The sequence below is a fragment of the Bombyx mori genome, chromosome 12 (assembly GCF_030269925.1).
Source record: "Bombyx mori chromosome 12, ASM3026992v2".
In the NCBI taxonomy this organism is placed as follows: Eukaryota; Metazoa; Arthropoda; class Insecta; order Lepidoptera; family Bombycidae; genus Bombyx; species Bombyx mori.
The window spans coordinates 1543615-1561830 of record NC_085118.1 but is presented as its reverse complement, the minus strand read 5'-3'; the positions used below and the strand labels follow the sequence as shown (position 1 = coordinate 1561830).

The following is an 18216-nucleotide window of genomic DNA, read 5'->3' as shown; positions in this document are numbered from 1 at the left end:
TACCAATTACAATAATTACAATGGCTTCGACCTCATGTTCAAGCAGCATTCACGCTTGTGATGTCCAGTGGGATACAGGAACTACCAGCTCTTGGCATTTACAACAGTAAATGGAGCACCATTGAAATTGTCAGGCAAGAAGATGATAGCGTTCCTAGACGATATAAACATGCCGGTGCGGGACGAGTACGGGTCGCAGCCCCCGCTGGAGCTGGTCCGCCTGTGGAACGACTACGGCTACTGGTTCGACCGGCAGAAGCAATGGCGCAAGAACGTTAAGGTAGGCGTGGGAATTTTGAGGATAACGGAAGACTATTGATGCTTAGATGGGTGGACGAGCTCACAGCCCACCAGCCTTTAGACATCTACAATGCAAATGCGCCACTCACCTTGAGATGTAAGTTGTAAGGTCTCAGTATAGTTACAACGGCTGCCCCGCGCTACAAACCGAAACGCATTACTGCTTCACGGCAGAAATAGGCGGGGAGGTGGTACCTACCCGTGTGGACTCATATGAGGTGCTACCACCAATAATTATATTTTTGTGGATTTGATTTTTAATACACGATGTTATTCCTTCACCGTGGAAGTCAATCGTGAACATTTGTTAAATACGTATTTCATTGGAAAAATTGGTACCCGCCTGCGGGATTCGAACACTGGTGCATCGATATATACGAATGCACCGGACGTCTATCCTTTAGGTTACAACGACTTCGAATGTTGCAAATAATGGATGGAATAAAATAATGGATTCGTGGGGTAAGTACTTAAGTGGATCTTGCCCGTTGCGAGGTGTGGTAAGGTCGGGTGTGGTGCAGGACATGGTGCTGTGCGGGGCCGCCGGACCGCCGGGGGGCGCCCGCAGCGCGCTGCCCCCCCGCCTGCTGTCCTGCTTCCATGCCTTCTACCTGCCGCCCCCCACGCAGTCCCAGCTCATCAAGATCTTCGGGACGATGCTATCCCAACATCTCCAGGAGTTCGACGAGGAGACTAAAAGTGTCGGTGAGCATCATTATTTTACAGCTGTAGTCAATGCCTTTGACCTTTCGGCCTTACCTACCAACAATGACAAGTGATTATTGCCCCTCAACTGATAACTGGCACTGTTAATGTCGGGGGCATAATATGGTCGCTGGATTCCGTAAAGTACTCTCGTGAAGCCTGATTGGAAGTGTTATCTAAGGAACACTACGGAGGAGAGTTAGCTGCACCTTTTTTAAGAGGTCCTAGGTAGCATGGCTTATCTGCACTGAGGGAAACAGCAAGGTTGATGGGAATAGAGACAGAATTAGTAGTAACATTGAACAGCTTTAAGTTTTAAGTTTATTTTTTATTTGAAATCAGGTAAAATCGTCCTCGCGGCCACGATCGACATGTTCAACAATATCGTGGCCAAGCTCCTGCCGACTCCGAGCAAGATGCATTATTTGTTTAATCTGAGGGACATCTCCAAGATATTTCAGGTAAATTATTGATGACGTAACCAATGTTTTTATTTATTTATTTATTGTATAAACGGGTGGACTACGAACTCACGGCTCACCTGGTGTTAAATGGTTACTGGAGCCCATGGACATTTTCAACGTAAATGCCGCCACCCACGTGGAGACATGAGTTGTGAGTCTCAGTTTTTACAGGATTAGGCATTAGGCAGGCATTATTGCATATAGTGTATGGTATACACTTCATTATGGCATATCGACACATATTTTTTTATCTATGAAAGATAATTTTCCGATGCGCATATTATTATGTTTTTCATTACACTTGATCAAATATATTATCTTTATCTGATAATAATTAACTCTGCCGCTAAGTGCTTTTTCCAAGGTGCTTTGCGAAGCTTGGGCCTAATAAAAATTACAAAGCCCGGCAGCTTTTGATGTCCTGTCCTATGACTATGATCTCGTTGTAGGGTCTCCTCCGCAGCAACAAGGACTACACAAACACGAAGCCGCGATTCCTTAGGCTTTGGATCCACGAGTGTTTCAGAGTGTTCGGTGATCGACTTACCGAAGAGAAGTTAGTTATCTCTGTGAATCATCATTCTCCTGCCCTTCTCCCAGTCACTTGGGGTCGGCGCAATATGTTATCTCCTTCCATATTCCTCTATCATAATAATATACCATTTCTTCGCTCTCTTCCCTCTAACACATATCATCTTTCACCCAATCCATCCATTTCTTCTTAGATCTATCTCTTCCTCTAAAGCATCCCGCATTCACAGTTAAAACTCTCTTACCAACCTTATTGTCATTTCGTCTCATTACATGTCCATACCAACCCAAACGCGCACTTCTGAACTTCTCTGTCACAGGTGCCACTTTTAGACTTCCTCTTAGTTATCTCTGTAAATATAAATTTAAAAGACGACATGTGTCAGTATGTTTCCTAAGGACTCCGTAACGACTAGATCGATTTCGATAAAATATTCGGGAAATCTTCAACCTGAACTTGGTCTTCAAAGGGCTACTCTGTTTGGTAGCGATCGGATCGAAGCCTAACAGAGATACGCCAGCAATGCGAGTCGGAGCTATAGCTTTATTTATGAGTAGTCGAAACTAATCATAAATAAAGCTATAGTGGAGTGTTTTTGAACATAGTTGAACGTTGTTGAGTAATAACTGTGCCGATTTAGATAGTCTGTAAACGGTTCATTGCTCGTCAAAATTTGGTCGCGATAGGTTGCGGCCCCGCATTCTATGATGCATAGATTTACAAATGTATACTGCGATGAAAGTGCTTTATGATGTAGAGATGGTGGTAATTCCGTGTTAATGGTCCAGGAGCCAAGTACAATTTCGGTCAATAATTTCCTCTCGAGCGAAACTTCGTAAAATGCATTAGGGACCTATACTATGAATATTCGCGATCGTCAGCTGCGACTCCGTGGGTGGGGCGGGCGGTGGCAGCCTCCCACGCATGGAGAAAAAAAAAGTTTTTTCTGTCATTTCCTCCCATTTGAAATTTTGTCAGATTATAGTTAACCTAGTATTTTGAAGGAAAAAAAAGTCAGCTGGCCATAACATGGTGGATTATACGTCAGCTGGCTGCTTGAACATGAAAAAAATATATTTATATTTTCAATGATTTCCTCTCAACTAAAAATTTAGCCAGTGATCGTTTATATTCTACTATGAATGAAAATTAATGTAGCTTGCTGTATCTCAGTGGAAAGTTTTGACACGTGATGAGTGTTTACTCTAAAAGATAGCACCGTACAAATTTTATAGACACAGGGTCTTCAGCTCAGCTGGTACCTTGAAAGGTGGTACGCAGCAGCATCCATCACCTACTGAATCTTATCAGCTGACGACTTTTCCCTTGACTTACAGCTAGCTGATATCTTTCATTATTTACTAGAGTATGTTAACACTCGTCTTATAAATTTTCGTCCGGGAGGAAATAACGTTTCTTAAGTTATTCGTCAGTATGCTTGATTTGACTGTTTTAATAAGAAATATGAAAGTTTGATAATGAAAGAAATGTTGCTAAGAGTAAATTGATTAATGAATAATTTATTGTAGCATATTTTTTTAATTAACAAACTTTTATTTTCATGAGTTGCTCAAAAATAACAATGAAAATCAATCATTTTCATTCTCGCTTTGTCGTCGTCGCCGTTGTCACTATCGTTTTCTAATAGTGCTACCTCTTGCATTAAATTTATGGTAGTACCTGAGCTGGTGGAAGGAGTTGGCTCCTCATCCTCGACATAACTCTCGTAGCTGGAAGAGTCGCTGTCGTCACTGGCGTAAATAATAAAACGCTCAGTGACTGAATGGACTTTATGGTCATTGGTGAAAATAATAATAATAATAAAGATCATTTATTGCCTTTCACATCATAAAATGAAATACAAAAAAAAGAAAAGCAAAAAAAAAGAGAAAAAGGCAAAAGGAGGTGGCTCAGCTATTGCTGTTCAAGGTTGATAAATTGAACAGCGCTGATTTTCCGTCACCCCCGTTTCCCTTTGGTTCTTTGCGGGAATGAAGACTCCGTACGTGTGTACATACTCAGAATATGATATAAATTAGTAAAATTAGTAAATTATAAAAATTTAAGAAAAAACAAAATAAAAATCAAATTAAATGGTGAACCCGAAAACAAAACCAAAAATTTAAGAAAAAAACAAAACAAAAATCAAATTAAATGGTGAACCCGAATACAAAACATAATAAGCACACAGTAATAACAACCTGTGGGCAGCTTAAAAAAATAAATAAAAATAAATAAAAATTTAATAAAAGTTAACTAATTAAAAAAATATGCTACAATAAATTATTCATTAATCAATTTACTCAAATTCAAATTCACTCATTACTTCAAAATACTAGGTTAACTATAATCTGACAAAATTTCAAATGGGAGGAAATGACAGAAAAAACTTTTTTTTTCTCCATGCGTGGGAGGCTGCCACCGCCCGCCCCACCCACGGAGTCGCAGCTGACGATCGCGAATATTCATAGTATAGGTCCCTAATGCATTTTACGAAGTTTCGCTCGAGAGGAAATTATTGACCGAAATTGTACTTGACTCCTGGACCATTATTATGTTTCTATTGTCAAATGCTATTTTATACTTCTTATAATTACAGATATTAATATATTCTATGTAATACAGATTTCGCTAAGACTACACTATACATAAATAATAATAAAGACAAACAATATTAATCTATTCTCAATTTGACTACAGACGTCAAGAACATAAGTTTGACAATAAATAAATAGTATGCATGCCTGTGTGTGTCAAATACATGGTAGTATGTGTAATGTTTTCTTTATTGATTTAATGTATCTTTTATGCATTATTTAAAAAAAATATTAGCATTGTGCACTTCTTCTCTATACTCTCTACATATAAGTGTGGAAAATTACATACTCCTCCGCCCGCGCAATTTTCGTAAAAAGGGATACAAAGTTTTTCCTTCACGTATTAAGCTATAGATTATTATGTAAATGCTTCAGGGATCGCGACTGGTTCATGAACCAAGTGAGCGACATGTTGGGTAAGCACTTCGAGCTGACGTTCCACGCTCTGTGCCCGAGCAAGAGTCCTCCGTTGTTTGGACATTTCCTCAACCCCTTCGAAGTTTACGACGATTTAAACGACCCCGCCGCTCTGAGGAGGTGGGCTGTTATTCATTTTTTTAAGTAACCTTGCTCAATGAGCTTTTTCAATTAAGCAATAGCGTATTTGGTAGTAATAATATAGTTTTTTTTTGTTATACAACGAACCGTTGTTTTTTTATCAATGCGTGCAGTCGGTACCTGTAATGTGTTAGCATTTAGTGTGAAATCGATGTATATGATACCTGTAATGTTCTGTGCTGACGTATAACATGTTGGTACCCAATAAATAAATAAATAAAAATAATTAATTTTTTTTGACACGACAGCACAATGGTCGGTTTTTTCATTCTCACAGATCGTTTGGAATCTAATTTTGATACCCTGTGTTTAGTAGCGTATGTCCCATGGATAGTGCTCTGAGGAAATTGTTTGAGATTATCCAATTATTTCTACCGTGTTCGTCCATACTACCAAAAACCGCTACGTTCGTCCACAGTACCTTTCCTAAGCGCTAAAACATTTCATTCTTCAAATTAGGTTTTCGGTAAGCAGCTTGGCTTTGCCCCTGGCATTGCTGATGTCCATGATCGATGGTAACCACTCAACACTAAGTGCACCGAATGCTCGTTTGCCTACAGTACCTAATATAAAAATAGCCGCAAATAAATCTTCCGATTATCAGCCAATGATATAGAAGATCCCAAACCAAAACTTGTGATTTGTGACCCAGGTACATAGCCAATCAGATGGAGGAGTACAACAGCTGTCCCGGCGTCGTGAAGATGGATTTGGTTCTGTTCAAGGACGCGATCGAGTACATTGTTCGTATTGTCCGGGTCATATCGCAGCCGAGGGGCCACATGCTGTGCGTCGGCATTGGTTAGCCGGCACTCGATTTCTCAGTTTTCATATTATGTTGTGGCAATGTATACGACGTTGCCACCACATCATATTGATAGATTATGTTGTGGCCATGTATACGACGTTGCCACACCATAATCTATCACAGTATTATAAGGGGAAAAGTGACTGTTTTTTCCCCTGCCTATTCGTTGGTAGCATAAGAGGCGCATAGCATATGCTTACGCGCGGACGGGTAGGTGATCTCACGAGCTCAACCTGGGAGAATTTGCTAACAAGAGCAGAGCGCTTCGCAGAATCTGCTACCGGATCGGAATCGCGACCCCTTCAGAAGATCCGGTGACACTCTGTGGGGGACTTGGTAACAATATAGATCTGCTATCTTTTACAACAACGAAACTTTGACGAACTTTTACGACTAGTTAGCGTTGCAGTGAATTGTGGGCATTCCTAACGCTTAGAAATAATATGTATATAGATATATATGGAATCCGGGAAGTTTTTCTTTTTGTGTGTCAACAGGTGGCTCCGGACGTCAGAGTTTAACTCGCGTCGCGTCTTACATCTGCGAGTGTAATTCTTTCCAAGTTGTAGTCACGAAGACTTATGGAGTGAAAGATTTTCGTGAAGATTTGAAGGTAAATGTATGGATGTCGAACAAAGATATTTTACTAGTGGTAGGACCTCTTGAGAGTCTGCACGGCTAGGTACGTACCACCACCCTGCCTATTTCTGCCGTGAAGCAGTAATGCGTTGCGGTTTGAAGGGTGGGGCAGCCGTTGTAACTATACTGAGACCTTAGCATCCATCTAAGCAATAAAAAGAAATAATAAAAACTTGACTCTGTTTTAAATTATGTTTTAACTGAGGATTTTGTCTGGTGAAATGAGATTAATTGATGCATGCATTGATGCATAATTAATTGCATGATATCAATTATGTTAGTGCATTTTATAATGTCTTAGAGGCTTGTTTATCGACAGTTGAGGTTACATGTCATGATATTTTAAGTGAGTATCGTAGTTCTTAGATAACAGTATTCCTAGTGCGAGTTTTTTTAACGTTCTCGATAGCGAAAAGTTAACTGAAATTTGTATGCAGTTGGAACGTTTGCCTACGTTTGCCGCTAGGGGCGCTGTTCGAGATACAAATGCTGTTCAACCTAGGATATGAAGTTTTCTGATTATCTAGCAGGAGCAGTCAGGGTGCTAGGATCATTTGAGGCCGGCTCTTGGTGCTCGTAGTGCTCTTGGTGCTCTTGGTGCTCGTAGTACTTTTGGTGCTCTTAGTGCTCGTAGTGCTCTTGGTCCTCGTAGTGCTCGTAGTGCTCGTAGTGCTCTTGGTGCTCTTGGTGCTCTTAGTGCTCTTAGGGTTCTTGGTGCTCTTGGTGCACATTATTGCGGCGTAGGTTTCCAATAAACCAGATGAATGTCCTCAGGTCCTGTACACCAGTTGCGGAGTGGACTCCAAGAAGACGACGTTTATATTCTGCGACACTCAAATCGTGGAGGAGACTTTTACAGAGATAATCAACAACCTGCTCAGCAGTGGAGAGGTCACCAACCTGTACAAGCCGGACGAGTTTGAGGATGTTAGTACCAGACCTGACTGCCAGAATATAAGTGCCTTAAAAATATTATAGATAGCAACGAATTTCGGACACGATTTATGGTCTATGGCCACTCGTGACAAGCCACTTGTCGTACGCGTATGGTAAGACTTATGATTCTAAGACCCCATTCTGAAGTCCCAACAGCAAGAGTTTATCAAGTTTTATTTAAAAGGATAAGCAAGTAGTCGCATTTGACAAAAAAACTCTAGAAACAGCGTCAGCAGACTTAGACATCATGACTTGAACTTGAACTTTTTTGATTGTTTAAATGAAAGAAGGAGTTTTATTTATTTATTGCCTAGATAGGTGGACGAGCTCACAGCCCACCTGATGTTAAGTGGTTACTGGAGCCCATGGACATCTACAACGTAAATGCGCCACCCATCTTGAGATACAAGTTCTAAGGTCTCAGTATAGTTACAACGGCTACCCCAGCCTTCAAACCGAAACGCATTACTGCTCAAACCCCATTAAACGTAAAGTGCTTACCGAAGCCCATGGACTTCAGATCGACGTATCAGTCAATTGTATTTTGTGGTTAGTAGCTTTCGCAACTTTCACACCGAACCGCCTGATTGCTGCGCGACAGAAGTAGGATGAGTAGTGGTGTCTAACCGTATGTGGTCAAGTCAACAGGATCAATCACCACATCGAGTTATTGCAAAATTTGTCTTCAGATCAAACAGGCCTTAGAGAAGCCCATGAAGGCAGCGAATTTGATGCAGACCGCGGAGGCCGTGTACTTGTTCCTGGTGGACAGGGTTCGCGCCAACATGCACATCGTGCTCTGCTTCAGCCCCATCGGGGATGACTTCAGGTCTTTGTTCCTACCGTTACAGGCTTTGGCCCGTCTATAGTCGATACATACCGTCTTTAAATTTAGAGTTTATCGAAGTCGACGTGGCCTAAAGGATAAGGCGCCCGGTATGTCAGTACCGAGCGATGAGAGTGTTTTGGCATTTAAGTAGCACAGACAGACACAGGCAGGATGATGTTATCTACAAATTCGAGCTCACAATATGCTTAACCAGCAGTACAATGTGCAGGACCCTCATTGGCGTAATAGATTTTCTTGTGAACAACGGCGGTGCCTGTGGTGAACACAGACGTCATATGAAACCTCTCCTCCTTGCGTCATGTTCCTCACTGCTGAGGGTCGTGACCAGCCTTTTTTATCACCTTACTCCCTTATGGTACCTAATTGTCTCCGAATGTTCAGGAATCGCATCCGGCAGTACCCGGCGCTGATCAACGCGACCACCACGAACTGGTTCTTGGAGTGGCCGCGGGAGGCGCTGCTCGAGGTGGCCTACAAGTTCTTGGACGGGGTCGAGCTGCTCGCCTCCATTACCGGACAACGGGTTTGTGCTTTTGTTTGGTAATGTATGTATGTATGTGTGTATGTATGTATGTATGTATCTATGTCCTGTATGTATGTATGTACGTATATGCGATTGTGTATTTATGTATGTATATACTTTTTTTGTGTATGTATTTGTAACTTAATATATATTTCATTGCACCTACCACTACTCACTCTGCACTACCTTTGGTAGAGAATGCCTTAGGCATTAAGTCCACTAATGTAAATTTTACATGAAGTGTAATAAATACATAAATAAATAAATAAATAATGAACAACGGTTGTCGGATAAATTGTTTGGCGAGAGCTGGATGAGAGAAGCCGAGGATCGTGCTCACTGGTGATATGACTTCTTGTGAGTCCGCGCGGGTAGGTACCACCGCCCCGCCTATTTCTGCCGTGAAGCAGTAATGCGTTTCGGTTTAAGGGTGGGGCAGCCGTTGTAACTATACTTGAGATTTTAGAACTTATATCTCAAAGTGGGTGGTGCATTTGCGTTGTAAATGTCTATGGGCTCTAGTAACCACTTAACACCAGGTGAGCTGGGAGCTCGTCCACCCATCTAAGTAATAAAAAAAGACGTGTGGCACTCGGGGACTGCCGCGGTAAAGCTATTGCAAAGCATTTTTTATCAACTTATGCAATTACAATTAGACAATAATAATTTAATATTAAAACAATAATAAAAACAAGAACACGCTATATTTTTTTATTTTTTTTTATTGTCCTTGTAGGCAAACGAGCCCACCTGATGGTGAGTGGTTACCGTCGCCCATGCACTTCAGCAATGCCAGGGGCAGAGCCAAGCCGCTGTCTACCTATTTATAAACATTAACAAAAGCAAAACATTAACTGTCCCCTTCACACTCATAAGCTAGACCGCGTGAGAGAGAGATGGGCAGACTTTTCATGATGCGCATGCAGTGCGACGTCACACCGCGCGCTTATTCACAAACACTACGCCAGCGCACTACACAAGCTATGCAATAGCTTAAAAATCACCTTCATCCACTCGTGTATATTGTGAGCGTTCGCTCTCCAGGTGCGTAGGAAGGAGTCTGTGATCGAGAGTAGGGAGGACTCCCTGCGTGCTTCGGTGGCGTCCATCATGTCTCTGGTCCACTCGTCGGTCGGGAAGTACTCGGTGAAGATGTGGAACGAGATGAGGAGGACCAACTACGTCACCCCCACCAACTATCTGGAGCTGGTGACCGGATACAAAGAGTGAGTCCTTGATTGTTTAACGGGAATCCAATGGGACTGGTAGCTTCGTCACGACTTGACCTTCCGCGGACACCTTGGTTTAGGAGGCATCGTTTTTTAATGTTATTTACTGCGTCAATAAGTCAACAAACTTACGGACCTCCAGGTGTCAAGCGTGTGTCAAGTGGTTAGCGAACCTCATAGACATCCCAACGTGATGGTCACCGTCTTGAGACATGAGGTCGAAGTTTACCTGGTCATCATTCTCGTCGAACCCGTCGCGTGCGACAAAGGGCTCGGCGAGTAAATTAACCCACAGACACAGCCCACTGAATCTCTCGCCGAATCTTCTCAGTGGGTATTTTTTCCGATTCGGTGGTAGATTCTGCGAAGCACTGCTCATGCTAGGGCTAGTGTTATCAAATTCTTTCAGGTTGAGCCGGTAAGCTTACCTACCCGTTGCGTAGCTGGAATAGCCTCTTAAGCTACCATTGAAAATGTAGGGAAAAACAGAGAGAGAAAAAAGAGTAGTTAAGGTTAGGCAGCAGCTTGGCTCTGCCCCTGGCATTGCTGATGTCCATAGGTGACGATAACCACTCACCATCAGGTGGGCCGTATGTATACAAGGGCAACGAAAAATTTAAAAATCAATAAAATACTTTCTTTTCAGAATGTTAAAAGCGAAACGCTTCGAAGTAGCGCTACAGGCGAACAAGCTGAGAAACGGTCTCGGTAAAGTCGAGGAGACGACCAAACTCGTCGGGCAGATGTCTGAAGAATTGGCGGTCGCTCAGGTGGGCGGGCTGCAGCACCAGCTGTTGCAGCAGGGGAAACCATACATACAACCTGAATCGCGCTAACGATGTTTTTAGAAGCTCACATACACGTTCTCTACATTTACCGGTGGTAGGACCTCTTGTGAGTCCGCACGGGTAGATACCACCGCCCTGCCTATTTCTGTCGTGAAGCAGTAATGCGTTTCGGCTTGAAGGGTGGGTCAGCCGCTGTAACTGTACTGAGACCTTAGAACTTATATCTCAAGGTGGATGGCGGCATTTACCTTGTAGATGTATGTCTATGGGCTTCGGTAACTACTTGACACCAGGTGGGATGTGAGCTCGTCCACACATCTAAGCAATACGAAAAGGATATACCAGTCCCAATGAATCTTCTTTCTGTCATTTTTAAGAGCTTACTCTCGTGTTCGTTGCAGTTTCAGATGTTTTTAACATTTGTCAATGTTCGTGGTAAAAAACGAATGGAAACGAACCGTTATTGTACCGTAACGTCTTCGTGTGATCGACAATATTTATCTCGCAAAAAACCGACCGCAAACAAAATTGGTGAAAAGATCCAATATTTTATGACTTTTACTTATAGGCTTGCGTTAGTCTGTTGAGTCGGTGTATGCATGTCCTTTACAGTCTCCGAAATGATTGGGCCGATTTCGATGAGACCTTCAGATTGGCTTAGCTTGGTCTAATGAAGCATCGGCCAGCAGTGCAGGCCGGGTTAGATTAGCAGCAGCAAATAACGTTGTAGGTTCAAGTGGCCGAGTACACGGATCAGTGTATCGAGTACATGGGCGTGATCAACGCGCAGCAACGGAACGCGGACGAGCAGCAGCGCAGCGTGGCGGCGCGCAGCAAGAAGACGCAGGAGGAGGAGGTGCAGTGCAAGAAGCTGGCCGACGCCGCCATGCGGGACCTCGCCAGCGCCATGCCCGCGCTCGAGGAGGCCGTCAAGGTCAGCCGCACTCTCCTGTACTGCTGCTCATGAATAGATTCCTTTTTTTATTATTGAAAGATTACTGGTGGCCCGATAAGGCGATTATCACGACGAGGCGATTATCATGACGGAATCGATTCCGATCCGGTAGTAGCTTCATTCGCGAAGCAGCTACTCTTGAGTTGTTAGGTCTCCCTTGGAGGCGCTCGGGTAGCTGTCAGCAAATCCCGCCCCTTCTGGCTGAACCCTTGCTCGCCCACCCGTCCTTGCGAAACTGGAAAGGCCTCAGGGCCACCAGTAAACTCTTAATCATAAAAAAAAAATACTACTGCTCCCCGGAACAGGGGCTCGAGTCCCGCAGCATCTTTATTGCAGGACTAGCTGTACCCGTCCGCTTCGCTGGGCATTTAAAATTAACGTTATTATTTCTCACCCCCACAAAGATTCTCATCATTAACGCAACTGATGTAGGGAGTCCAACACTCATATAAATATTAGACTATCCATTAAGCACATGTATTTTCTATATGGATACCAAGTTTCAAGTCAATCGGATGCATGGTTCAGTAGTTATAACGAAACATCCGTTAAAACCACTGTAGATTTATATATTAGTATAGATTACGTACTTAACACACGGTTACGAGAATGACTTGCATGATGAAGGAATTACATCGTCTAATTACCTGGTGATAGGAAGTATTGTTAAGTGGGGAGGGTAGGTGCCAGTCCTTTGCGTGTGTGTACATACAGTATTTACTTTACTGGTTTACGGCTTACTGATGTTAGGACGTCTTGTGAGTTCGCGCGGGTAGGTACCACCGCCCTGCCTATTTCTGCCGTGAAGCAGTAATGCGTTTCGGTTTGAAGGGTGGGGCAGCCGTTGTAACTATACTGAGACCTTAGACTGAGACGTGCCCACCTTGTGTGTGTTCGTCCACCCGTAAAAAAGTCGAAATTACTTACTACCACTATAATTAATTGAAATTATAACTTTGTACACTATTATGATTATATTGTCAATGACTATTAAACTTCCATAATCACAAATTTCGGCAAGACTACACTTTAGACAAATATTAATAAAGACAAACTATATTCTCAATTTGACCACACACTATAAGCAATAAGAAAAGTTGCATGCATGCGTGTGTGTGTGTCAAATATATGGTTGTGTGTGTATTTTATTTATTTTATTTAATGTATTATTAATGCATAATAAAAATAAAAATTAGTATTCTGCACTCCCTCTCTATATTATTCTCTATACGTGTGAGAAATTTCATACTCCTCCGTTTGCGCAATTTTCGTAAATAGGGGTACAAAGTTTTTGCTTCACATATTAATTTAAAGATGACTTCCACAACGAAGGAATCACACCGTCTAATTACCTGGTGATAGGAAGTATAATATTGTTAAGTGGGGAGGGTAGGTGCCAGTCTCTTGCGTATCAGTCTATATATAGTAAGGCACGGCACAGCGGTCCCGAGACAGCACAGTAACAAGACGTGTCCTGAACAGGCCCTGGACGCGTTGAACAAGAAAGACATAACCGAAGTGAAGTCCTACGCCAAGCCTCCTCAAAAAGTCGAGATGGTCCTCGAAGCTGTGCTCATACTACTGCAGGTGAGCTTTTTATCAAAAGCTTATATACGTGTACAACTCGCCACTAACGTATTAACGTTACCAATAAAAATATGTAGTGTCTGTCATTCAGTGAAAAGAGTGTTCAATTTACTATTAAATATAGTAGAGTAATACTATTTAAAATATTACTTTTAAAAGAGATTAAAGGCTTTACATGTTGTTTTCTTATTATATAACAGAAAACGCAGTTAAGTATTTTATTGTTTATTGATTCTGTAATATTCCATATATACATGTGTTAAAAATATTTTTTGTGGAAGTGGGTGTACAAATTTTTCTCCTTAGTTGAGCAGCCAGAAACCTTGGCTACTGTGTGATGGGGTCCTTAGTCGAATCCCGGGCGGAGTTGGTATCGGTAAAATAATTGTACTTTGGGGCATCATTTAATCATATACTTATTTATTAAATAGACATAGGCACATCGACTGACTACCATCTTCAAATCAAAATGTAATAAACGAATATGAATCTTGAGGTTTCAGTAATTAGGGTCAAATTTCGAGCGATGGGTCAATACTAGTACATATTTGTAATGATCGTAATGCGGTCGCTTTACACAGAAAGAGCCGACCTGGGCCGAAGCGAAGCGCCAGCTCGGCGACCAGTACTTCCTCGACCGGCTCCGGGAGTTCGACAAGGACAACATTTCCGATAAGACGCTGAAGAAGATCGGCACTTACACGGCCAAGCCGGACTTCGACCCCGAGATTGTCGGTACCGTGTCCCTGGCGGCCAAGTCGCTCTGTCTCTGGGTCAGGGCCATCGAGAAGTACGGCAAGGTTTACAAGTGCGTTACAATCATTTACATTACATTTTATTTTTTACTTTTATTCTCCAATAGCTATTAAGCCCACTTAGTTTCTCGCCGGATCTTCTCAGTGGGTCGCGTTTCCGATACGGTGGTAGATTCTGCGAAGCACTGCTCTTGCTAGGGCCAATGTTGGTAATACTCCGGTTTGAGCCCCGAGAGCTCACCTACACGTCAAGGAGAAGCTGATATAGCCTTTCAAGGCTATCAGCGTAGGTAGGACAAAAAAAAAATTATGATATAATAGTGACCTATCTTCAAAAAATAAAAACGATTTAGAGAGAGAGAGGGTATATTGCACACTGAAACACAATTAACAATGAAAAATAGTCAACAGTCCTCAATGTAATGTGATCTCTTCCACAGATCTTTAATATTGTAATTTGCTACTAAAACGTGTGTAGTCGGTGTTCGAAACCGGGTAACTAAGTTATTAAGTACCCCACACTTTGAAATCGTCGCAGCCTAAAGAATAATACATTCGGTATACTAGTAAGGAACTATGCGACAATATCGGTATTCAAACAACCAGAAGCGGGTATAAATTTCTCTAATGAATAACTTCAAGTGTCTAAAATGTAATTTTCATAAGTTCTGGTGGTAGAGCATCTTGTGAGCCCGCACGGGTAGGAACCACCATCCTGCCTATTATTGCCGCAAAGCAACCTCTATACTATTACAGTAGCGGCGGTTTAACATTGAGCGATATAACTTCCTTTCTGAAACATTACAACCCATTTGATTTCATGCAATTAAATTTATTAACGACATATGAGGCCGTCAGCGCAAAAGTGGCCTAAGCTTACCTGTGCTTACTATAGTAAGCACGGAGACAATGAGGTCTGAATTTACTTTTACCTATTACATTTACACTGCCTCATAGGCAAAAACAAAACGCGCAAAAATAATGTTGACAAATCCATCTGTATGGGCGAAACTGGGGATAGGCCGGTTTTGCATCAAAATTTATTATGTTTTAAATATGTTACAATATAGTAGAACCACGAATATGAAAAAATATAGGATAGGCCACTTTTGTGTTGACTGCCTCATATTATGTCCTTATATATCAAATCTTCCTTGATTCTTTTTCGCTTCCCGCCCAGTTAAAGTATGAATCTATATCTATACTAATATATAAATCTACAGTGGTTTTTACGGATGTTCCATTATAACTACTGAACCGTGCATCCGATTGATTTGAAACTTGGTATCCATGTAAAAAATACATGTACTTAATGGATAGGCTAATATTTATATGAGTGTTGGACTCTCTACACCAGTTGCAGGGCCGTTAATGATGAGAATCTTTGTGGGGGTGAGGAATAATAACGTTAATTTTAAATGCCCAGTGAAGCGGACGGGTACAGCTAGTTTATTATATAAGAGACAAAAATGGATTCATGTTTACTCTCGCAGGATAGTAAAACCGAAAAAGGAACGTTTGGAAGAGGCGCTAGAGTCGCTTCGTATGAAGCAACAGATCCTGGCCGAAGCCCGGGCGAAGCTACGCGAGCTGAGCGAGATGATAGCGCGTCTTCAGAAGGAGTACGACGAGAAAGTCGCCCAGAAAGACGAGCTGGAGAGGAAATCGAAGCTGCTGCAGCTGAAGCTGGAAAGGGCTGAAGCTCTGATCACTGGGCTTTCAGGTGGGCGCTTAAAATCTATTGACTTAAAATTTAACTGATGGTAGGACCTCTTGTGAGTCCGCGCGGGTAGGCACCACCGCCCTGCCTATTTCTACCGTGAAGCAGTAATGCGTTTCGGTTTGAAGGGCGGGGCAGCCGTTGTAACTATACTGAGATCTTAGAACTTATATCTCAAGGTGGGTGGCGCATTTACGTTTTAGATGTCCATGGGCTCCAGTAACCACTTAACATCAGGGGGGCTGTGAGTTCGTCCATTATCGATCTAAGCAATAAATAAAAAAAAAAAAAAAAAAATTGTGGCAGTTTTTGGGTGGGGGACTGTTTGAATTCGGAACGTCAAAAGTGTCAACGAGCGACGTCCGCTATGACACTTTTCCCTTTTCATTTCCAGCCGCCAAGGGCGACACATCTATTTCATATTACTTATATTCATTAATTTTCAATTCTTTAATTTGTCACTTATGAACCAATAAAAATATCAAACTAATAATACAGTCCACTCTCATTCACCACAACGCAACAGGGACATTAATCATTCAGTTTTAAGCTATTGCATAGCTTTTATCGCGGGCCTTGAGCGCGGCGACCGAATCATGAAATTCCGTAACGAAAAAACCTTACACCCCTCAGTCCGCCTACCATGTAGCTCGCGTTCAACACATTCACACGTTGCGCTTGTGTAGTGTTTGTGAATAAGCGCGCGGTGTGACGTCGCACTGCATGCGCATCATGAAAAGTCTGCCCATCTCTTTCGCGCGCGGTCTAGCTTATGAGTGTGAAGAAGACAGTTAAGGTTTTGCTTTTATTAATGTTTAATATAGCGTGGTCTTGTTTTATTATTGTTTTAATATTAAATTATCATTGTCTAATTATAATTGCATAAGTTGATGCTATGCAATAGCTTTACTTCCCGAGTGCCACACGTTTTTTTTGTGTTGTTTTTATCTTGCATCAGTACACCTCACCTCAATATTCAGATTTAGATAGGAATCACAGGTTTGAAGTGAGTCGTATCTTGGCTACAGGTGAAAAGGAACGGTGGGCATTGACTGTGGAAAGACTCGACGAGGAGTTCACGAGGCTGCCCGGAGACTGTCTGCTGGCTACGGGCTTCGTGGCGTACCTTGGACCTTTTGTTTCTGTATATAGGGAGGACTTGCTCGATCATTGGTTCAAAGAGGTCAGTTTCTTTTTTTATTATTTTTTATTACACAGATGGGTGGACCACCAGGTGTTAAGTGATACGTAAATGCCGCCACCCACCTTGAGGTATGAGTTCTAAGGTCTCAGTATAGTTACAACGGCTACCCCACCCTTCAAACCGAAACGCATTACTGCTTCACGGCAGAAATAGGCAGGGTGGTGGTACCTACCCGTGCGGACTCACAAGACGTCCTACTACCAGTAAGACCAGTTTCTGCTTGGGCATGTATAGAACAGCCATTGGATTAAATACTTATTCAAACAAATAAAGCATTTTTGTGAAAGTGCTTCTTACGTAACAGAAATAAATGATCAAGTAATTTGAGTGCAGTTATTGACCCTCGATTTTTGTATGCTTTACATTACGGGCTTTATAATCGTATTTATAAATTAACAAGTTTATGTATATTGTTTTGTCTAGTTTGTATATATTTATTTAGTCTGGCGTTTCGATCTATAAAACAACATCGTTATATTTGGTAATGTTACTATTTTATACGACGCCCGTGGCGCGACTCCATCTTTGACCTCAGTGTGCTTAGTGCGAGCTTTCTCATAAGAATTTGAGTATCTTTTACACTGTCTAGAACGTATTCTAGACAGTGTAAAAGATACTCAAATTTGTATGCAGTTGGAACAGCGCCCCCTAGCGGCAAACGTTGGCAAACGATCCAACTCCATAAATGTTTGAGTTAACTTTTACGCTATCGAGAACGTTAAAAAACTAGCACTAAGTACATAGAGGTACCGTGAGCCAGTCATTTGCACGCCAAATACATTTCCATAAGAATGAATGAATGAATTCCATGAAATACAGATGTATCTTTGGGTGATTGGTTAGGTATTCAACGAAGAAGTTCCGGTCACTATGGAGTTGAGCATGAAGAACTTTTTACTCGACGACGCGATTCTCAGGGATTGGAACTATATGGGTTTGCCGGGTACGTTTATACGCCACGATATCTTTATTATTGATACTTTTCAAAGTAGCTTTGCAAAGTTATGGATGACCTTTTATTCAAATGCGGTAGGCAGCGGCTTGGCTCTGCCCCTGGCATTGCTGA

General features: G+C 42.0%; 1 protein-coding gene across 4 annotated transcripts in view; it reads left to right on the top strand.

Moving 5' to 3' along the window:
* Positions 1–18216, top strand: part of LOC101737362 (dynein axonemal heavy chain 2) — an 82862-nt gene that overhangs the window by 46299 nt on the left and 18347 nt on the right. For all 4 annotated transcript variants that reach the window (XM_038014469.2, XM_038014470.2, XM_038014468.2 and 1 more), the window contains 18 exons: positions 135–280; positions 822–1005; positions 1348–1466; positions 1919–2025; positions 4974–5135; positions 5809–5957; positions 6462–6577; positions 7378–7530; positions 8229–8368; positions 8771–8912; positions 9957–10138; positions 10788–10911; positions 11660–11863; positions 13367–13471; positions 14053–14279; positions 15720–15949; positions 16975–17129; positions 17994–18093. In XM_038014469.2, the coding sequence (XP_037870397.1) occupies positions 135–280; positions 822–1005; positions 1348–1466; positions 1919–2025; positions 4974–5135; positions 5809–5957; positions 6462–6577; positions 7378–7530; positions 8229–8368; positions 8771–8912; positions 9957–10138; positions 10788–10911; positions 11660–11863; positions 13367–13471; positions 14053–14279; positions 15720–15949; positions 16975–17129; positions 17994–18093 (2745 nt within the window). The remainder of the gene's footprint in view (positions 1–134; positions 281–821; positions 1006–1347; positions 1467–1918; positions 2026–4973; positions 5136–5808; positions 5958–6461; positions 6578–7377; positions 7531–8228; positions 8369–8770; positions 8913–9956; positions 10139–10787; positions 10912–11659; positions 11864–13366; positions 13472–14052; positions 14280–15719; positions 15950–16974; positions 17130–17993; positions 18094–18216) is intronic.